At 46.3% G+C, this 20723-nt stretch overlaps 3 protein-coding genes and 3 non-coding genes across 10 annotated transcripts; 5 read left to right on the forward strand and 1 right to left on the reverse strand.

The window, feature by feature from the left end:
- The first annotated feature begins 1017 nt into the window (after window positions 1-1017).
- Window positions 1018-4471, forward strand: rpl10 (ribosomal protein L10). Its single transcript, XM_061057185.1, has 6 exons — window positions 1018-1136; window positions 2421-2479; window positions 2869-2976; window positions 3071-3209; window positions 3788-3950; window positions 4257-4471. Exons 1-6 carry the CDS (start codon window positions 1114-1116, stop codon window positions 4410-4412), a joined length of 648 nt encoding a protein of 215 aa, XP_060913168.1. The 5' UTR covers window positions 1018-1113; the 3' UTR covers window positions 4413-4471.
- On the forward strand, window positions 1920-2055 carry LOC132990466 (small nucleolar RNA SNORA70). The gene has a single exon (XR_009676070.1). It is a non-coding gene; the product is annotated as a small nucleolar RNA SNORA70 (small nucleolar RNA).
- LOC132990465 (small nucleolar RNA SNORA70) lies at window positions 2584-2719 on the forward strand. Its single transcript, XR_009676069.1, has one exon. It is a non-coding gene; the product is annotated as a small nucleolar RNA SNORA70 (small nucleolar RNA).
- Window positions 4039-4174, forward strand: LOC132990464 (small nucleolar RNA SNORA70). Its single transcript, XR_009676068.1, has one exon. It is a non-coding gene; the product is annotated as a small nucleolar RNA SNORA70 (small nucleolar RNA).
- A 2315-nt stretch (window positions 4472-6786) lies between the features above and the next one.
- dnase1l1 (deoxyribonuclease I-like 1) lies at window positions 6787-10474 on the forward strand. 2 transcript variants are annotated; one of them, XM_061058669.1, is made up of 8 exons: window positions 6787-6940; window positions 8001-8188; window positions 8378-8466; window positions 8547-8639; window positions 8740-8852; window positions 8932-9044; window positions 9144-9301; window positions 9515-9824. In XM_061058669.1, exons 2-8 carry the CDS (start codon window positions 8036-8038, stop codon window positions 9630-9632), a joined length of 837 nt encoding a protein of 278 aa, XP_060914652.1. In that variant the 5' UTR covers window positions 6787-6940; window positions 8001-8035; the 3' UTR covers window positions 9633-9824. The 2 variants fall into 2 exon arrangements, with proteins under 2 accessions (XP_060914652.1, XP_060914653.1); XM_061058670.1 differs by lacking the exons at window positions 6787-6940; window positions 8001-8188 and having other exon boundaries at window positions 8195-8466; window positions 9515-9611; window positions 9685-10474.
- A 1046-nt stretch (window positions 10475-11520) lies between these two features.
- Window positions 11521-20289, reverse strand: ikbkg (inhibitor of nuclear factor kappa B kinase regulatory subunit gamma). 4 transcript variants are annotated; one of them, XM_061058648.1, is made up of 16 exons: window positions 19909-20289; window positions 18987-19127; window positions 18215-18501; window positions 17883-17957; window positions 17713-17802; window positions 17028-17213; window positions 16253-16314; window positions 16003-16050; window positions 14967-15069; window positions 14284-14399; window positions 14038-14190; window positions 13871-13943; window positions 13655-13789; window positions 12905-13041; window positions 12677-12753; window positions 11521-12560 (listed from the first exon to the last, which is right to left on the reverse strand). In XM_061058648.1, the coding sequence occupies exons 2-16, from the start codon at window positions 19123-19125 to the stop codon at window positions 12370-12372; spliced, it is 1872 nt and encodes a 623-aa protein (XP_060914631.1). In that variant the 5' UTR covers window positions 19126-19127; window positions 19909-20289; the 3' UTR covers window positions 11521-12369. The 4 variants fall into 4 exon arrangements, with proteins under 4 accessions (XP_060914631.1, XP_060914633.1, XP_060914632.1 ...); XM_061058650.1 differs by lacking the exon at window positions 17713-17802 and having other exon boundaries at window positions 19909-20288; XM_061058649.1 differs by lacking the exon at window positions 16003-16050 and having other exon boundaries at window positions 19909-20288.
- Window positions 20290-20723: the final 434 nt, after the last annotated feature.

Here is a 20723-nt window from a genome sequence, read left to right on the forward strand (position 1 = left end):
TGTCTGTCTGTCTGTCTGTCTGCCTGCCTGTCTGCCTGTCTGTCTGTCTGTCTGTCTGCCTGCCTGTCTGTCTGTCTGTCTGTCTGCCTGTCTGCCTGTCTGTCTGTCTGTCTGCCTGTCTGTCTGTCTGTCTGTCTGATCTGACAACAAAACAATTATAAATTTTTTTTTTTTTTTTTACAGATTGTATACATTAATATAACTTTCAAAACATACAAATAAAGAACGATAAATCTCTTAATTTTCCTCTGGGGACTATCATCAATAACGCATGCAACGCTTGACAGAGCAACACGAGCTAGTGCTGTGAGACGGGGCCACATGAGGGAGGTTTCCAACTGTCATTGCAAACTTTGCACATCTTGAGCCCCTGTTGTGGTTTCTCAACATGGGGGCCCCTAGTGGCCTGGGAGGGGTTGCCTGGCTTGCCTAGTGAAAAGCAGCACCCCTGTTCACACACGACACCAACATCATCAAGACAAAGAGGGAAAGAGACATTAATATAAAAAAATAAAAAATATCAATGAAACAAACCGTTAACAATCAGAGAGTAGATAAACTAGGCCTATGAAAACAGCAGGCTATATAAAAATAATAAATACCTAAATAAAATAAAATCCAAAAGAAATACAGAAATACGATATTAGGCTAAAATAAGATGTTAAAACACTAAATATATGCAGCAATTTATTATCGAGAATTGTTTTGGGTCTGACAATAATAGTGAACAAAGTTATATCAGCTCTGTGCGTAGACACATTTAGAACTACACTTCCCAGCATGCACTGGGAAATGGAAAACTCTCACAAACGAATTTATTAAACGATTTATTTGATTCTGTTTTTCATTTTATTACCTTCCTAACAGGAAAATTCACGCCAAGTCAAAAGATAAAGCGTAAATGAATAAAAACTATAAATCCCAGACGGTTTCGGTCCTTATGACGAGGCGGAAGTCTCTTCTTCTTCCTTTCCTCCATTAGGTGAGTGCGTGGTGGGAGCGCGTTTTCTCCTGCTCTTCAGCAAAACGGCAGAAATAAACGTCTTAGTTGTTATCGACTCACTGGTTTAAGTTTATAACTCCTTTTTATTTATTAATTTACAGATTGCAACCATGGGCCGCCGACCAGCCCGCTGGTAAGTCCTCCTTTAATGTTCGTGAACAGGCCGATGTGTCCGTCTGAGGAAAATGGCTCCGGGCTCAGCTTCACCATGTGCGGCGAGCTGACACACCGGCAGGCCTCTCTGACTCTCTGTGTGATCAATATAATACGACGACACTCACCTGTTCCCGTTAGAGAAGGTGTTCAAACGTTAGGGTTATTTATGAAGAATGTCATAATGTCACGTAGATGCCGCTGACCGGCGTTAGCTCGTTATAGCGACTAATGCTAACGGCAGCTAGCATTAAGCTAACAAACTTCAAATGTAAGTTAACTCCTCCAGAGGGTCACATGTGAATAAATATCTTTTTAACTCGTTTTAAGAAAGTTATGAAAATTCTGAGTTTTCCGTAGGTAAATCTGCACGTTTCAACATGTCAAAACGATGATACCTACCGGTTTTTAAAACTATTCAATCTGTGATATTAACGATCAATGGTGTCAAGAAAACTACAAATGCTGCTAAAGAACTACAATCATTTCATTAGACAGGTGTGTAGGAGAGTCCATTAATCATTGCAGATAAACTCCTGCCGAACTTGTTGATGTAATTTCGAAAGCTTCTCCAGAACTGAGTATAAAGAGGAACCCTGTAATGGGTGCTGAGGTATCAAACTACAGGGATGCACAGGACACCTGTATCGACTGCTTTGGGTGATATGTTGATAGACATCTGCTACTCAGCGAACCTTTATTCCTCTTTATTAGTTTAAACTGTCAGATGTAGATCTGTTCTTGCCGCTGACCTGGTTCAGCTCTGCAGCTTATTAAGCCGACCAGTTGTGCTGTGCGATGCGTCTCTGGTGTGCAAAGGCTGCAGACAGTAACTCAGTGGAATGTGTATGTCCTCAGCTGGGAGGTGCTGAGTGCTTTAAGGGACCGCTGAGACAAACTGCTTCTGTAACGCATTAGTACACGATACCTGTTCAACATGTAAAGATGATAACCATGAATTCATGGACAAACCTGAAGCGTGCAGCAGAGTCCCTCATACTCTGACCTGCAGCTGACTGAACAGACAAACGTGAATTATTCTGGAGATGTTCCAGACACATGAGCTTCTCGACTCCTTTTGGCTTCAAACTACAGCAATCAGCTGATTTAGAAAATACCTGAATCTATTAAAGTGACCATATGTTGATTAATGACGGTGTCAGGTCGGGGTTAAACGCACACGGTTAGTTTGAGATGGATCTGTTTTCAGTATGAAGACCACTCATACTTGATCTATGATTTAATGCTCATGTTTCTCTTACAGCTATCGTTACTGCAAGAATAAGCCCTACCCCAAGTCCCGCTTCTGCAGGGGAGTGCCTGGTAAGCTTTCACTTCAAATCCACTCAATCCTGCTCGAAGCAGCTACTCGACTAGAAGCAGGCTGTAACCGATGCGTCTTTAAGTGATGTGTCCCAGCGATGATCCTGCAGCTTATTAAGCCGACCAGTTGTGCTGTGTGATGCGTCTCTGGTGTGCAAAGGCTGCAGACAGTAACTCAGTGGAATGTGTATGTCCTCAGCTGCGAGGTGCTGAGTGCTTTAAGGGACCGCTGAGACAAAAACAAGTTTCATCAGTTCAGGGAGAAATGACACTTCCTCCCCCTTTGGTTGATGTCATGTAGATATTTACTTCCTGACATGTGACTGTTATTCATGTTTTCTTTTTCCCTGAGTGAGGAGTAATGGATCATTTTCTCTCCATGTTTATAGATCCTAAGATCAGGATCTTCGACTTGGGCAGGAAGAAGGCCAAGGTAGATGAGTTCCCTATGTGCGGCCACATGGTCTCTGACGAGTACGAGCAGCTGTCTTCAGAAGGTGAGCAGTCAGTGAGGCTACATGTGACCTGCAGAGATATCATCATAATGCTCGCTGAGGCTCTGACCTCCTCTCTGATCTGTCCTCTGTGCAGCTCTGGAGGCCGCCCGTATCTGTGCTAACAAGTACATGGTGAAGACCTGCGGTAAGGACGGTTTCCACATCCGCATGCGGCTGCATCCTTTCCACGTCATCCGCATCAACAAAATGTTATCGTGCGCTGGAGCTGATAGGTGAGAATCTGCCAGCTGTGCTGTGATTGGTCGCTTCTGGCTCTGATGGAAACGTTCAAAGTGTCACGTTGGCGACTAGTAAACATTTAGGATTAAATGTTTATGATCTCGTCTGTTTTAAGGGAGGGGGTTCAAGCTGAATCTAAGTGTTTTAGAAACCTTCTTATGAGGTCATCTAAAATGTAGATAAGCTGCTGAGAGTGAGCAGCAAACACAGATTTCTGAAGTCCTTTTGGAGTTCCATAAAGATGCATGTTCATGTTTTCAGAATCAGGCTTTATTGCCAAGTACATTTACACATGCAAGGAATTTGACTTGGTGTATTGGTGCTAAACAATTAACAAGTAAATAAAGCAGAACTAGCAACAACTTAAATAATACAGTATAAGAAGATATTACAATATATAAAACACAATGTAAAAAAGGTGTTATGTAGGATTTGTGTCTTACAGCTCTCTGAAGGTTTGTTGCCAACGTACCTTCATTGTTTGACCATTAAAAACAATAAGTTGCCTGACATTTCTCATCCTGTTGTGTTTACTCAAACTCTCTTCTCGTGTCCCTCATGTGGTCGTCAGGCTCCAGACCGGGATGCGAGGTGCTTTTGGTAAACCTCAGGGCACCGTGGCTCGCGTGCACATCGGTCAGGTGATCATGTCCGTGCGTACCAAGGCCCAGAACAAGGAGCATGTGATCGAGGCTCTGCGCAGAGCCAAGTTCAAGTTCCCCGGACGCCAGAAGGTAAGCGAGCACCTGACCCTGCACTCGGACACTGGGATGATGTGAGGCTCAGGAGGAGACCTGTCTGTACCGCTGACCTGGTTCAGCTCTGCAGCTTATTAAGCCGACCAGTTGTGCTGTGCGATGCGTCTCTGGTGTGCAATGGCTGCAGACAGTAACTCAGTGGAATGTGTATGTCCTCAGCTGTGAGGTGCTGAGTGCTTTAAGGGACCGCTGAGACAAACTGCTTCAGAGATGGTGCATGTTGTGATCATCCTGTGATGACTCCTCTGGTAACCCCGGGTTGATTCCATTTCTCTTCCTCAGATCCACATCTCCAAGAAGTACGGCTTCACCAAGTTCAACGCCACCGACTTTGACGACATGATGGCAGAGAAGCGTCTGATCTCTGACGGCTGCGGGGTGAAGTACATCCCCAGCAGAGGCCCTCTGACCCGCTGGAAGGCTCTGCACGCCAACTAAGAGTAGCTGTAGGCGTTACATTGACAACCAATAAAAGTGGGTTTGATTACAAAAAGTGATCGTGGTGTGTCGGCTCTGATTTATTTCACAGGTTGCATTTTAGCGCCGAATCCTCATGTTTGACCTTCTTGGGGTTAACGCTCTGCATTCATGATGTCAACATGCTAGAGTTATAACAGGAGACTCTGCCTCCTAATGTCATCACTGAAGTTACACTGAGGTGCATCATTACTGAAGGAAGTTACAGACGAGAATGGCACACAAATCTCAGACAACAGGCTGAGGAAGATGCAGAAACATTAATCCACACGAGAGGTCAGAAATAAAGCTGAATTAAAAACAACAAACTCATCAGTCATAGATGATATTAGTGCAGCTGACGAGACTTTAATAGAGCAGATATAGACGCAGGTGGATACCTGGCCAGGTGAGATCAATCAACCAGCTGGATTTACTGATTAGAGACCTGAGTGAACAAACATGTCTCCATCGTTTTTATCTTCAAATGATCCCACTGGATTGTCAGCTCAGTGGAGTTTGTGTGCAGTTTTCTCCTCTGCAAGTTTTTTTTTTTTCAATAAGTCTTTATTGACACACGGTTCACGAACAAAACACATGGAAAAAGGTCTAGCGATGTCAGTGGACCCGAAGACAGCCACTAAAAATCACTGCAAACATTAAAGTAACAAGCCCACGTGTAGTTCTTTACCGTGGACACTAGAGGGTGCTGTCATGTCAGGTGATCGGTCAGCTGATACAGGTCAAAGGTGAAGAGGAAAGGCGAAGCAGCAGTAATGATTAATAATAATCTAGATTTATATTCTCATCACAAACAGGAACAACATCCAAAGATATACTCAGTTCTTCAATCCACCTGCAGGTGACTGAAGTTTGAACAGCTGTTAGGTACAGCAGAGTCAGAGTTAATATGAGCTCAGTGAACTTTGAGACAGGAGCAGGTCATGGTTTGTTTTTGTCTGAGAGGAACAAAATGAGGACAGTGGAAATAAAAACGGAATAAATATAAACTCAAACAATCATCAAATCCTCTACATCCTCTGCTGGCTCTTTTATCGCCCTCTGCTGGGGGAAGTGGGAACAGCTGTGTGGGTTCTTCATGATGTCTGATGCAGCATGAATATGATCGTCAGGAGAAAAACATGTTGTAGATTCATTGATCTGTAAAGAGAAGCCAACAGAAGGAGCTCATTCCTACTCCTGTGTAGAAGAAGACTAAACAAGGTGTAGGGTCTGCACATCCAAAGAAAAACGTTCACAGGCTCTGGATCGAAAATCAAACTAAAGTTAAGAATTTTAAAAAGGAACATTTCCATCTCACAGATCTTCTTCAGGTCATCACGACGCAGGACGAGCAACATTCATGACACCGCTGAATGTGATCTACATGATGACGAGTTTGACCAATCAGAGGGCAGAGCTGGACAACACTGTCTGATAGTCCCGTATGACAAAACGTGCCTCTATGAAAAGGATGGAGGGTCCCCCTTTCTCTAAGGTCACATATTATATAAAATCCTCTTCTCCATGTTCCTCTAACTCTAATATGTGTCTCTAGTCTGTCTACAAACCCCCCAATGATGAGAAAAGTCCATCCTCTCAGTCTTCTTCCTGCTCCACTTTTCAGAAAATGTGTGCTCAAACAGGCCGTTTGGAGATTTTCCCTTCATGACATCACAAAGGGCAGTAACCCCTCCCCCAGGTGGGTGACACTCCCACAGCTAGGTGTTTGTTCTGCCCTCTGAGTCTGCCTTCTCACCGTAAACAATAGGACATGGAGAGAGAAAGCCCGAGTACACCCCGAGCCTGTTCTGAGCAGGGCTGAAATAGAGGAGTTTATAGACATGATCAAATACAGGATCAGAGTGGATTCAGAACAAGAAACTTCACACACATGTTTTGAGGAGCTCTGAGACTTATTTACACTGAAGAAGAGGAGGAGGAGGATATGTGACCTTTGAACTCAAACCTCATGAACGTGAGGAAGAGGATTGAAAACTGATTTGAATTTCCAGCGCTCAGGACATGAGGTCATCACATAAACCTGATTCAGTTCCTCCTGTAACAAAGAGAAGAGCAACATGAGGTTCTATTTAGAGACTCTGCTCTTTAACCCCTCCTCTGTTTTTATTCTACGCCCACATTTAAAAAAAAAAACGCACCCAAAGGGAGGAGCCTTAACTTTATCCAAAAATTCACACTGAAACTTGAAACATGAACGGGTCTCTGTGTGACGCCCAGGGGGAGGAGCCTGCACGGATTATAACATTTAAGACACACAATGAGTAAAGAACAAACTGATCTTTGACCTTTCAAGTCTCCTGTCAGCTCCTCTGTGTGTGTGTGTGTCAGCTCCTCTGTGTGTGTGTGTGTGTGTGTGTGTGTGTGTGTGTGTGTGCGCGCGCGCAGCCGGTCTCTCCCACAGGAAACCCTAAAGCAGCAGCTTCATGTTTCTGTCCCGAGGAGGGGACACACAAACACGTCCGACACATTCAGGAAGCTACAGGCTGGTGAGTTTCTTCATTCTTTAACAGACTGAGACTGTGTGTGTGTGTGTGTGTGTGTGTGTGTGAATCAGTGTGTTTGTTTAAGTGTTGGTATCAGACGTGTAACCAGGTGCTGTGACTCCCCCCCCCCCCCCCCCCACCCCCACCCTGAATAACCTGTTAACATGCTGAACCTCTGTGTGTGTGTGTGTGTGTGTGTGTGAGCACTCTCTCACTTCCTAACTTTAAAGGTCACCATGTTTAGGAGACATAACAGCTGTTTTTTAAAGTGTTTTGTTTCTGAAATTTTGAGGAACACTTTCAGTTCTTTCACTCTGAATCCTCCTGAAGTTTATCAGTCTGAGCGTCATGTGTGAACACAAACAGCTGAATGTTTCTCCTCATATTTATCCTGCAGGAAGACAGAAGCAGTTTTCACACATGCACTCCTAAAATATGGAGACAACATCAGGAGGTCTGCTCCTGATATTCTCCTGATCTGTTCACACATGCACCTCACAGCAGGAGACTATCCCTGTTTGACAGCAGGATGGGGGGGGGGGGGGGGGGGGGGGGGGGGTGTCATCCTGAATGTATTATCTGTGAGCGACACTCTTCTGTATCCTTCAGCTCTTTATCTTGTTCTGTATTTAAAGAGGAAGTCATTAAACTTCCTGAAACAGTTCTATTAGTTCTTCTAAGAGTGCTGAGTCAGACAGAGAGCGGCGTGATACGAGAGCTGCGTCTGCTGTTCATGTTTAACCCTTAAAAACACAAAAACATGGACCTGTGTGTGTGATGTCATCATCCCACAGACTCCCGGTGAGCAGCCATCAGCTGATCACCAAAACAAAGCACAGGAGCACAAAGACGCAGAATGTGCTTAACTTCAAAACACAAAAACATGGGGTCATCTCTCAGCCAGAAGGTCTGGGGTTCAATCCCCAGCTCCTGCAGCCACATGTCGGATGTGTCTTTGGGCAAGACACTTAACCCCAAGTTGCTCCCACTGCTTCATCATCAGAGTGTGAATGTGTATGAATGGATGAGGTAATACTGATAGATTCTGTTTTTGTCTCTCCAGGTCGAGCTACTCTCTCTCTCCCTCAGCTGAGCACCATGAGCTCCTCCTCCCTCCTCCTCCTCCTCTCCTTCCTCCTGGGACTGTGTGACGTTCAAGGAGACTCCGATTTTAGAATCTGTGCGTTCAACCTTCAACACTTTGGAGAATCAAAGTCCAAGAAAAGCAACGTCATGCACACTCTCACCAGGGTGAGGCGCTCTGATATTTCGTGAAACACGACTTAACACACAACAGAACCCTGACGGAAACACAATAACACGCAGGCATACACACAACAGACAACATCTGTAACATCTGCAGGACAAACGGCACACCTCAGTTTGACACAGACAGGAAGTGAAACATGTGACCTCATCCTGAATCTGTTTGTGCTTCAGATCATCTCCCGCTGTGATGTCACTCTGCTTCAGGAAGTCAGAGACAGTAAAGAGAAGGCTTTACCACAGCTGATGAACCGGCTCAACAGGTGAGACACACACACACACACACACACACACACACACCTGTCCTTCAGTTCCTCACAGCTGTTTTCTGTCTCGTCTTCAGATATGACGCTGACCACAAGTATCAAGCGGTGTCCAGTGAGAGACTCGGCAAGGCGGGCTCTTCATACCAGGAGCAGTACGTGTTCGTCTACAGGTGAGCTCTGCTCTGTGTGTCTGATCTGCACAGCTGTGTCCAGGTGTAATGTGTGTGTGTGTGTGTGTGTGTGTGTGTGTGTGTGTGTGTGTGTGCGCAGGGCTGGCTCGGTGTCGCTCACAGGTCAGTATCAGTACCCTGACGATCGGCCCGGAGACGTCGACGCGTTCTCCAGAGAACCTTTTGTCGTTCGGTTCAAAGCTCCAAGAACAGGTCAGACTCTCCCCCGAGGTCACAGCTGCTCTCATCCAATCAGGATCAAGTTTAATAACCTCTCCATGTTTCTCCTCAGTCATCAAGGAGTTTGTGCTCATACCTCAGCACACGTCTCCAGAAAACACCACCAAGGAGCTGGACGCCCTGTACGACGTCCTGCAGGAGGTCAGGAGGATGTGGAAGACCGAGGTACACCAACATCACCTCACACGACCAAAAATAGATTTACACACCTCTGACACATCAGTGTAACCATCTGTGTGTGTGTGTGTGTGTGTGTATGAGCAGCATGTGATGCTTCTCGGGGACTTTAACGCTGACTGTGGTTACCTGGCTAAGAAGAACAGGAAGTTTGTGCGTCTGATCACAGATAAAAACCTCTTCTGGCTCATCAATGATAAAACTGACACCACAGTGAGAAAGTCCACGTCCTGCACCTACGACAGGTGAGCTGTCCACCATGTTTGTTCATGAGGTGTGATCTCAGTGACTGCAGGTAAAGGATCACAGCCGGCCCTATCAGAGGGAGTGACAGTAAGTTAGAGGTCCCTCTGAACCTGCAGAGTCGCTGACCATGAAAGAGATGACATCAACGCTGGAGACTCTCAGAGAGAAAAGTACAATGAGTAAACTTAGTTTTTTGTACTTTCTGTGTGCAGGATCGTCGTGCACGGGGAAACGTTTGCCAGAGCGATTATTCCTTTGTCAGCGAAACCGTTTAACTTCCAGACGGCGTACGGCCTCAGCGAGGACCAGGTAACAGAGTCTGGAACCTGACAGGTCTGGTACATGAAGCTGAGTGGAGCTGACTGTGTGTTTGTCTCTGCAGGCTCTGGAGGTCAGTGATCACTACCCCGTGGAGGTCCTGCTGAAGAACAACAAAATGTCCGATAGTGGCGGCGTGAGGAAGAGCGTGCATCCGTTTGTGTCTGTGTTCCTGCTCGGCCATCTTGTCTTCAGCGTGTTAGCACGTTAGTGTTACTCTCACCTGGATTCTTTTTCTCCTCACTCTGAGGACCATCATGGACTTAAAGACTCACCGACACATGGAGTCAAAGAAATCCCAGCAGCAGACTCTCCACAAGGGGGAACTCCTTCAGTCAGGACATAAACAGGAGATATTCATGATGACATCATGAGTTCATTTCTCTGAGTTAAGAGAGAGGACGACGTTCACGAGCGCCGTCATGTTTCATATAAAGAAACCGGTTTTTATTTGAACTGTCAGACAGCTGATGTCATCACAGTGAGACCCGCTCACCAACGTTCACTCACTTTGTGTTTACCTGCTCGTTGTTCAGAAACGTTTCAGTGTTCAATATTTTTGTAGAAAGATGATGTTCATGGAGTCAGAAACATTTCCATTTCTCTTTTATAAGTCGGGTCAGCTGGCAGTTTGTTCCTCAGAATCAGATCAAACGCTCTCTCTTCACTTCCTGCTGAAGCACCAATCACTTGCCGGCACGCCTGATGATGCAGTGACATCATTCATCATGTCTCTGACTCCAGACCTCTCTGATTGGTCCTCTAGAAGATGCTCAGACACAGAGAGGACGTGGAGATACGCACGCTGTAAATACTCTGATGTTCATGAATATAATAAATCTGTCACTCACTCAGAGCGTGTCAGCTGTCTTTCTTTCTTCAGTCGTCGTTTTCACACATGCACTCCTGAAAGTTTCAAGATAACTTCAGGAGGAATGATCCGGATATTCTCCTCACCTGTTCACACATGATGCACCTCACAGCGGGAGATTATCCCTGTCAGAGAGGGGGGGGGATTTACCCCGGAGTCTCCTGAGGTACGACGTGATGTAAGAAGCATCAGAGTCCTCCATAGGACTCTATAATAAGAATATTAGTCTTTGTATCAATAGTTGAAGAGAATCTCAATGTGAACTAAAGAGTGGAGAAGAACATACTGGAGAACAGGAAACATGCAGCAGCAGGTTGATTAGAGCACAGAGATGATAGAGGTGGCGTTTCAGACAGTCTATGGTCGTGCAGTGATCACAGGGAATAAAGGTCACCACCCCCTCCCACTGGCTCCAGGTGAATTCTCCTGATTATATCCTGCTGTGTTCTCACATCAGCTCACTCTGACTTTCTGCAGAAGAAATACGAGCCCCGCCCGTGTTTACTCTGCATGTTTGACTTATCTCGCTGATCGGCTCTCCTGTTCCAACATGTTTCTCTCTCCTGTCTGTCTGCTCATAAAGCCCTCCCTCCTCATCAGCTGCACCATCATCTTTAAAAGTGAACAGACCTGATTTCACCACGGCTGAGACTGAACCCTCAGTGTGAAGACAGGGTAATGATCATTCTGATGTTTGGATCGTCCCCACAACCACCTCCCACCTCAGCGGAGAAGAAGTGTGGACAACAGGAAGAGAGGAATACAAAGAAGAAATCCTTCCTGCATCTTATCCCATGTGCTCTTTAGTAAAGCGTCTCCAGATCACACTTACACAAACAATGATTGACCACTGAGCCACAGCCGCCCTGTTAATGGTTCTCTAAAGTCAGAGAAGTGCCTCCCCCATAACGTCGTCTGGATTGTCATGAAAACAGTTTCCTCTGGCGCCCCCTTCAGGACACACCTGTAAGTGCTCTTTGTTGGACGTCTTCTCTGCGTCATATTCAAAATAAAAACAGGAAACAGAAGTTTCTGAAGAACTGCTTTATTTGGTAAATCTTCAACATCAGACGATATTCACACAGACTGAGAGGCCGTCTCCTCGCTCACCTGCAGGTAAACATCCAGGTGTCACAGCTAGAGGTAAGACCCAACAGGGGGCACAAAGGGGGGGCGGGGCTAAACGCTGCGTTCAGGGTCAGGTCAAAGCATCAGGTAAAGCAGCAGTGTACACAGGCACAGAACACAGAGAACATCTCTAATGTTGAATATTGATAATAATACGTTTGAGGTAATGCAGACAGACACGATGATGACCTCAACACACGGGATCCTTTAAATATGTTTCTCTACACGCTGACCGCCACAGAGTACTGATGAAGACGAGGCTGATGAAGAGGAGGCTGATGAAGAGGACGCTGATGGGAAATCAAACATCAGAAGGGGAGAAAATAAAAAAATCTATCAAAGATGTTCGAGGGATGAAGAGCTACAGCATCGTCTTCACGCCGTCTTCACGCCATCCACTGATGTCGCTCGTCTTTGTTCCAACGCACACGATCCACAGTGTGTGTTCAGGTTAATGTGTGAGTGTGGATGTCAGACAGAGTAAGGTGTAGCTATCACACGCTTCCTGTGGGCGGAGCTGTGAGCAGACGCTGTATGATGTGTCAGGATGTGTCAGTGTGTGTATGTGTGTGTGTGTGTGTGTGTGTGTCAGTGTGTGTGTGTCACTGTGTGTCTGTGTGTGTGTGTCAGTGTGTGTGTGTGTGTGTGTGTGTGTGTGTGTGTGTGTGTGTGACAGTGTCAGTGTGTGTGTCACTGTGTGTGTGCGTGCGTGTGTGTCAGTTTGTGTGTCAGTGTGTGTGTGTGTCCTGTTTACTGTATACAGTCCATCACATGTATCTGCAGTGTGTCCATGTCTGGAGCCTGGTACTGGCACTTAGGACAACATAGATCTGGCAGCTCCTCGGTCCCCGCTGCCCCCGGGTCCCCCACAGGTAACAGACCCTGATTACGGTACGAGGGGGCAGGGGGCACCGTGTTGAAGGCTGCACCTGCAAACACACCTGAGGAGAGAGAGAAGAGGACGAGTCGATGAAGAGAGAGGACATCAGAGACACCCAGTGTGTGTGTGTGTGTGTGTGTGTGTGTGTGTGTGTGTGTGTGTGTGTGTGTGATGTACCTTGTGGGGGGGGAATGTGGGGCGCCCGTGTTGGGAAGTCTTCCTGGTGTCTCTGCTTCATTTGCTCCATTCGTGCTCTGGACAGACAGACACACAGGTCTCATTATAATGATTCAGACCTGACTTCATGTACACAGAGAGACCACATCTGAATCACAGATAAACCTGAAGAGATCTGACGACCCAGTGTCCTCTGAGACTCGTCTTGTGTTGGACTTGTTGTTTTACCGTGACGTGGCTTCCTGTTTGAGCCGTTCAATCTCAGAGCGGGCCTGAGTCAGCTGTTCCTGTAGCTCCTCCTTCTTCTGGTTCAGCTTCTCTCTGGCTTCTCGCTCCGCTAAGAAGTCTGCTTTGTAGATGTCGGCCTGAGCAGGACAGACGGGGAGGGGGGAGGGGAGAGATATTCAACCTACAGCAGCCATCTTTAATTTCAGTGAATCTGGAAACACGTTTAGATGTGTCAGACTGATCAGTAAGAAAACGAAACATTAACAGTCAGATCTGATGATGATGTGTTGATGATGTCATCACATCATCATCAGAGGAAAGTTCCTGGAGGACGTTAGAAGCTTTTTTTTCTGACCCACAGTGAAAAGGTTCTCCCACACCTTCCTGACGCTGACTGTGTGAAATCAGCTGAGCCTAATGGGACAGAGTGAGGCCTTCAGTTGGGTTGTTTCTTGAATAAAGGGAGACTCAGTCAGAGTCTGGGGGGAAATGTTTGTTGGTGGCAGCTTGCTGTGAGGCTGTTTATTTAATCTAGTTGTTTTATTAGATTACCCGGGGACTTTTGTTTTTGCTGTTTTGTGTTATTTTTGGTTAATAAATCAACCACCTTATTTTGCATCTATTTCTGCCTCCTGACATCTTTTTACTCACCACCAGTGCCGAACAGCCACACTTAAATCCCAATTTAGATGTTGACTTACAATCAGTAATGTTCCGCCCACAGAGGAGAGAGGTCACATGACTGTGTACCTGAGCGGTGAGAACAGGGACGGTCTCCAGAGAGCCTTTCTGCTGCTCCACCTCCTCCTTCAGTTTATCGATCAGATCCTGTTTCAGGGCCAGCGCTCGCTCCGCCTCCTCCAGACGGCTGCACAGGTCTCCGCCCTGCAAAAGCAGCACACATGACCGTGAAGACTCTCTCAGCTCGAGTGATGGCGCTCAACAGGAAGTGGACGGTCACCTTACCTCACACTTCAGTTTGGAGTCGTAGTCTCTGAAGAGGCAGGTGTAGGCGTGCTGCAGCTGCGTCAGTTTCTTCCTGAGACGAGAGAAGAAGAGAAACTTTACAGACCAGTTTGACTAAACCAGTTTGACTAAACCAGTTTGTCTCTGATGTTTTTAAATCAACCCACTTCTCCTCTGTGACCACGTGTCTCTCCGTCTTCAGGGCCGTCTCCAGACTCTGCGTCTGCAGCAGCAGTTTGTCCATCGCCACGTGATGCTGCTTCCTCTGCTGCTCCAACTCACGCTCAGCTGCCTGCAGCGCCTTGACCTTACTGTTCATCCTGAGACAGACAGAGAGGAGGAGGAGACAGACAGAGACATGTAAGACAGACACACAGAGGATCTTGTGTATACTGAGGTCAGAGGACACTCACTTGTCTTCCATCACTTTACGTTCATGCAGACTTTTCTCCTGAAGGCTCCGGCTCTCGTTCAGCTCTGCCAGCAGAGACGTGGCCTGAGCTTTCAGAGCCTCGCAGTCCTTCACCAGCTGCACAAACACAGAGCGCTGCGTCAGCCTTTATCACTGAGTTCATAAGCTTACAGGGACACACATCATCAGAATCAAACTGCTTCATGTAAACACTCATTAGAGACTGATCCCATCTGGGCGGGTTCCGATGTTATCATGTACCCGCTTGATCTAATGGCTTCTTCCGTCTCCGTTTATCGACTGCAGGGCGATTCTGTATGTCTTAGTTTTCATTTTCATTAGGATGAGGAGACGTAAAAAAATAAACACAAAGGTCAGATAAAACATCGACATCAGATCACAGATGTGAGGGGGAAGAGGAGAAGCCACATGCCCCCCCCCTCCCCTCCATTGACAGAAACTGGAACCTGACATAGAACAGAGATCAGTTTGAACAGAGTCTCTGGCTGCTGTCCCGACAGGAAGCTGTCCACATGTCTGTTTGATTTGAAACTGATTCAATGTTTGATGAACGTACACGGACGTCTTAATGCGAACACTTCATGCAGCGCTCATGGAGACGGTGAAGAGGACAAACAAGACTCTGAACGTTTGACTTTGAGATGATCAGAGTCTGGATCCTACCTGAGCGCAGTCTTTGTCCTTCTGTTTGAGCAGAGCTTCAGTTCTGTCCCTCTGAGCCGAACTCTTCTGCAGATAGTCCAGCTTCTCCTCCAGCTCGCGGTACCTGCAGACGCCACACGTTACAACTGTACACGTCTGACAACACGACTTTAACATTCATCACTTCTCCCTCCAGATCTACACGCAGCCGTCTGAACACTCTGTGATGTTTCACTGACTCTCGTTGGTTTTCAGGTTAAAGTTTGAGCTGCACGCTAGATGATTTAACGTCAGCTGCAGCGGGTAAATGTTGGAGGTCAAAGGTCACTTATCAGTTCCCGTCACTGTCAGAGCTGCTGGATGTCTTTTATTGATTCACATTTAAAAGAATGAAAAAAATGGAAACTTTAAACCGTTCTAAATGTAGCAGCGCGGTCAGAATAAATCAGCAGCAGTTTGAGTGAAGATCAGTGCTCTGATGCTTTTTGAGATGTTAACAGAAGAAGACGTGATCTGTTCCAGACACAAACACAAACATGCAGGGAGACAGACGGATGCCAGCTGGAGAACAAAGCTGTCAGAGTTTATCATGAGACTTTCATCATCATCATCATCTTGTTGTTTTTATGCTTTTATTCTGAAAAGATCTGATCTGAAAACAGCTTAAATTAAAAGATGAAAGATGAACGTCGTACCTGAGCCTCTATCCTTCAGGTACGACGTTCACACACAGAGTGAGCATCGCCTCTTTGATTAGAATCAGTTTCCTGATGTATTGATATAAATTCAGTTTATTGTGAACGCTCATGCAGCGATAACGATGACCTGCCCTGACGTAACCTCAAAGTTCATTATTTATTTAAAGACGCTGAAAGAAGCTGCTGATTTGAAGAGACCTTCAATCCTTTCAGGTAACGATGTGACAACGCTTTGAGGAGTGAACGGAATAAAAACAGATGAAGAAGAAAAACAAGATGATTAAAAAATAAAGAAGAAGAGACGGCGTGACGGCGAGGAAACATGCACACGGTGAGAAAGAGAACCACACAGAGCTCACCTGCCCTGTGTGGCCTGAAGCTGCTCTGTGAGTTTAGCCAGGCTAGAGCTAGAGAGAGAGGAGGAGGAGGAGGAGGAGGAAGAGGAAGAGGAAGAGGAGGGGGGAGGAGGAGGAGGAGGAGGAGGGAGGAGGGTTAGGTTTAATTAAGCAGAAACACTCTGATGCAGAGAAGAACTGTAAAGATGAAATAATGAATCAGCTGTTAGAAACATGAAGTCACAGATATTAAACATCAGGAGGATAAACGTACCAGTCGGAGGAGTGCTGAGCCTCAGAGCGATGAGGAGCCACCTCCTCAGTGACGTTATTCACCTGGAAGGAAACATTCAGACTTTAAGATGGAGGGGAAACTCAACTTTGATCTTTTAATAAAACCGTCTGCTCAGATTTCAAAAGCAGTTTGTCTCTAACTTACCGTCTGAGCTCAAAATCGCAGACTGATGATTGTCTAAATATCCATCCATCCATTATCTATACTGTCTTTGGACTGTGGGAGGAAGCCGGAGTACCAGGAGAGAACCCACACATGCATGAGTAGAACATGCAAATGGGGATTCAAACCAGGAACCTCCTCGCTGTGAGGGGACAGCTCTAATCTCTTCAGTCTAACTTTCAGTCAATCTAACGACAGGCTGAGAGCTGAGGCGGGTTTTAAACCTCCTGACAAACCGTTACACCGCGCCCACCTGTCAATCATGTCAGCTACACACCTTATTGTGAATAACTCTTATCCTTCATCAAATCAAAACTGATGAGTCATCAAAACATTCACCCCCTGTACAGTGTGTGTCGATCGAGACATGAGCTAATCACACCTATTTGTTTTTTTGAACCAGACTGTAAACATGTTAATCTCTGCTGTAAAAACAGGCTTTTTAGAATAGGTATGTATGTGACTTCCTGTGCTTCTGCAGCCAGCCTCTAGTGGACACTCCAGGAACTGCAGGATTTTACACTTCAGCATCGGCTTCATTTTTTAAACACTGGAGGTTGACACTTAGTTTAAACCTGCGCCGGTTTCCTACCTGTGCCTGCGCCAGTTTGGCTTGTAGCTGGTCGATGCAGCGCCTCATTCGCTCTCTCTCTTTCTCTCCCTCCTCCTTCTCTCTCTCCAGCTCTTCGTTCTTCTTCCTCAGCTCGCTCATCCCTTCCTCCAGCTTTTCTTTGTGGCTCTTCAGCAGCAGGAGGAAGTCGTTTGCACCTTCGACAGGCTGCAGAGAGAGAGAGAGAGAGAGAGAGAGAGAGAGAGGGATGAACGGATGAAGGGATGACAGACCGCCTTCACCCTCTGAGCTGGTGCACAGACAGAAGCAAAGATTTAGTGCACCAGGAAAGAAGACAAACTGGGGAGAAGCGTTGGATCAGAGCTGTGCTCCATTCAAAGCAAAACAAAAATAAACTTCTGCTGTCCAGCCACTAATAAATCCAGTTTTCCTGCTCGGAAGTAAAAGAAAGGAACAAGTTCCACCTCTTAATCGCCTGATGTACGTTAGTTTCATGTTTTAACGCTGCATGCAGATTACTGCCAGGTTAGACTTCACAGGACGTCATCAGAACGTTTCACTGAGTAGAAAGTCGGGATTTCACACCTCCGCCTGAATGCAGTTGAAGGTGAGGTGGGGTGAAGCATTAAACTAAAGGTGTGACGCCCACAAAATTAAGTGCCAGGGATCTGATTGGTGCACAGCAGGGGGGAGGGATCAGGCTCACCTGGCCATTCTCCCTGACCATCATCTCCCCCCGCGCCTCTGAGAAAGAGGAGGGGGGAGAAAAGAGGGAGCTTAGCACACTGGCATCGCCCTAAACACACACAGACACACAGGTTAGACGACAGAATGAACACAAACAGCAGACAAAACAAACAGGTGGATTCATCGTACCAGGCTGCGAGGGGGCGTCGTCTGTGTGTGTCGGTCCGTCTCTTCGATCCTCTTCTTGTCCCGCTGATCCAGAGTCTGAAACCCAGCAGAAAGACAAACAGACAAATCAGTCCTAAAGCTGTTTTAATCCCTCCTCCGACACGTCTCTCATAACTAACGACTCCTTTTGATTATTTCTGATTCATGATTCGCTCGCCGTCTGTCAGACCGTATGGTAACTATAAACCCTGCATACACTAAGATAAGGATTACAAACATGGTGTTAAAAACACAGAGGAAGCCGTGCATGTGTTAAACAGCTGTTAGTGGGTGAACATAAGGAACAGGCTGACCTTCGGTCCGTCCAGCGGTCCGTTCCTGGCCGGGCGTCCCTGCAGCTCTTCAGTCTGACTGGAGCTGCAGCAGTTGGGGGACGAGGGGAACGAGGGGGCCGAGGAGGGGGCCGGTCCGTTCACTAAGCCCTGTAAGGAGTGGTTCTCCTGGGCCAGCCTCTCCACCAGCGACCTGGCCTCCTGGAAACGACAGCTGAGAAACTCTCGTTCCTCCCTCGTCCTCCGCTGCCATCCCTCCATCTCCTCGCAGCGCTGACGCAGGGCAAGGTTACTCCGCCTCAGAGCCTCTGGGGGGGGGGGGGGGGGGGGGGGGGGCAGGTGGTGTTAATATCAGGTAGGAAGATGTGCACAGGGGCCATGGATGAAACAACACTGTGAGAAGATAAATCTCTGACTCAGCAGATCGTCTCTTGTTGGGTTTTATTTATCACACATCAGTTATAAATAGAAAGTTGACAGGAGGACGCCACGAGGAATCTTTTTCTGAGCCGACGTCTGTTTTGTCTTTGTTTCTGTTTATTTAATCAGCTGATTGTGGATAATGTTAGGTAACATCTGGGACTCTGGATGCGTATTACTAAACATCTGATGCTGCAACATCTGGGGCTCCCAAATGTTTCCAGTTACCCCCCCTTCCCTTTACCGAAATAAGAGTAAGACTGTATCAGCTCCAGGATTTTCAGTTTGATTCAAACTCCAGCATCCAAAGAGAAAACACTCTGCACTTTGATTTGTGTTAACTTGACTTCTTGTATTATGGGATACACGGTACCTCTGAGCTGCTGGTTGTCTCCCAGTAACCTGGTCACCACTTCATTGGCAGCGAGCTCCGGTGGGACCCTGAGGGCCCCCCCACTGTCCTCTCCAGACATCTCCCACTGCATGGGTCCGTCAGGCTGCGGCTGCACCATACCTGCAGAAAAATACTGATTGTTTGTTTGGATCCCCATGAGCTTCAGAATCGGGTAGAAGTTATTCTTCCTGAGGTTCACAGTTTACACGTTCATCACAAACATGACACAACATGCAGCACATCATCTACAACAACTAAAAATAATAAAAACATAAAGCAGACAATCAGAGGCTTCGTCTGAGTCTGTCTGAAAGCATGCATGTTATGATGACTGTAAAAGGAACTTAGGGGCTCTAACTCTTATTCTAATCCAACACCTGTTATCTAAATGTGTGACATGATGAGCTGACAGTGATTGACACCTGGCTGAGCCCGCCTCCTGCTGTCAGGCCTCATGTACCTTTCACTTTCACTTTCAGCCCTCACGATGATCCTGCTCCACTTGATTTATTTACCTTTATTTTAACAGGAGGCCATGTTTGACCCTTTAGATACCATAGTCTGATGACGTCATGCTGCTCTTTGCGCTGTATCACACTCACACACACACACACACACACACACACACACACCTGAGAGTGCAGGTGTCAGTGAACGGGAGGAAAACATGACGTCATCCTGGGTACCATGAGGCTCGGAGCTCGAGCTAGATATAAAGCTTTATTTAAGTGTTACATTACAACATAAACAGACTATAATAATCACCGGATGTAGAATTAAAAAGCTGATTCACGTATTTTAATCACAGCTAACATGATTTCAAGATAAGATAAGATCTCAAGATAACACCTCATCCCAGCTCAATGCTAACGTTACATGATCAGAATTCAAGCTAGCTTACCTTTCTTCTTCTTATTTTGTAGTTATGATTGTCCTTAAGGTCCTCAGTCAGCAGCTCCGTCTCTCACATACAGCCTGTTAAAGCGGAGTTAGCCCTTCAGTGGCTAATTAGATGTAGCTAGCGCGTTAGCTTCAGAGCTAGCTGGGTAAATGTACCTAGCCGATGTGAAACTGAGGTTTGTGTTAAATGTCAGAATCAGAAACAAACATCAACCAGCTGCGAGTCTTCTTAACGACATTCTGCCCATTTTTAGTTGCGTTGTGCTGAATCACAGCGTGAGTTTGAGGTGCTCTGAGGATACCTGTCACAGCAGAGGCAGCCGACTGTTGTTAGCTCAGGAAATGCTACGTGTAATTCCGCCCTGAGAGAAGACTGTCAGGCAGCACTTCCTCTCAGGCTGCAAAAACAACCTGCACACATCAGGAGATATTTGGACTTCTACACTTTTCTTTTTACCTGTTTCTTTTAATAAATACCATGTGGTAAGATGCATTAATACGGCGGCCCTGAAGGTCAACTGTACAAATATTTCATAATTGCAAAAAATCCATTAAAGGAGCAACATGTAACTCTGACACCTAGTGTTTAAATGGGTACTGCAGTCTAAATTCAAAACATTGTAGAGAGCTGTCTCAACCCCCCCATGCTCACGCAGGTTGCCAAAGCTCTATTGTAGAGCCTCTATATGTTATTTATTTTCTGTTGTTATTTATTTTATTTTATCCGTCTGTCCTTTTGTCCATTTCTTTTGGATATGCACCTGTTCATTTTAACGTGTTTTGAAAGATGTCAGTGTCGTGTTGTTTGTGTATATA

Source organism: Labrus mixtus, chromosome 15 (assembly GCF_963584025.1).
Source record: "Labrus mixtus chromosome 15, fLabMix1.1, whole genome shotgun sequence".
Taxonomy (NCBI): Eukaryota; Metazoa; Chordata; class Actinopteri; order Labriformes; family Labridae; genus Labrus; species Labrus mixtus.

Bases quoted from the DNA above. Each gene is read 5' to 3' on its own strand.
- rpl10 (XM_061057185.1), top strand. From the start codon at position 1,114: ATGGGCCGCCGACCAGCCCGCTG. The intron at 1,137-2,420 runs GTAAGTCCTCCT...TTTCTCTTACAG, and splicing joins GGCCGCCGACCAGCCCGCTG to CTATCGTTACTGCAAGAATA. The intron at 3,951-4,256 runs GTAAGCGAGCAC...TCTCTTCCTCAG, and splicing joins AGTTCCCCGGACGCCAGAAG to ATCCACATCTCCAAGAAGTA.
- dnase1l1 (XM_061058669.1), top strand. From the start codon at position 8,036: ATGAGCTCCTCCTCCCTCCTCCTCCTCCTCTCCTTCCTCCTGGGACTG. The intron at 8,853-8,931 runs GTCAGACTCTCC...GTTTCTCCTCAG, and splicing joins GTTCAAAGCTCCAAGAACAG to TCATCAAGGAGTTTGTGCTC. The intron at 9,302-9,514 runs GTGAGCTGTCCA...TTCTGTGTGCAG, and splicing joins ACGTCCTGCACCTACGACAG to GATCGTCGTGCACGGGGAAA.
- ikbkg (XM_061058648.1), bottom strand. From the start codon at position 19,125: ATGGTGCAGCCGCAGCCTGACGGACCCATGCAGTGGGAGATGTCTGGA. The intron at 15,070-16,002 runs GTGAGCTCTGTG...TGGCGTCTGCAG, and splicing joins CTTCAGGCCACACAGGGCAG to GTACCGCGAGCTGGAGGAGA. The intron at 14,191-14,283 runs GTGAGTGTCCTC...TGTCTGTCTCAG, and splicing joins CGTAAAGTGATGGAAGACAA to GATGAACAGTAAGGTCAAGG.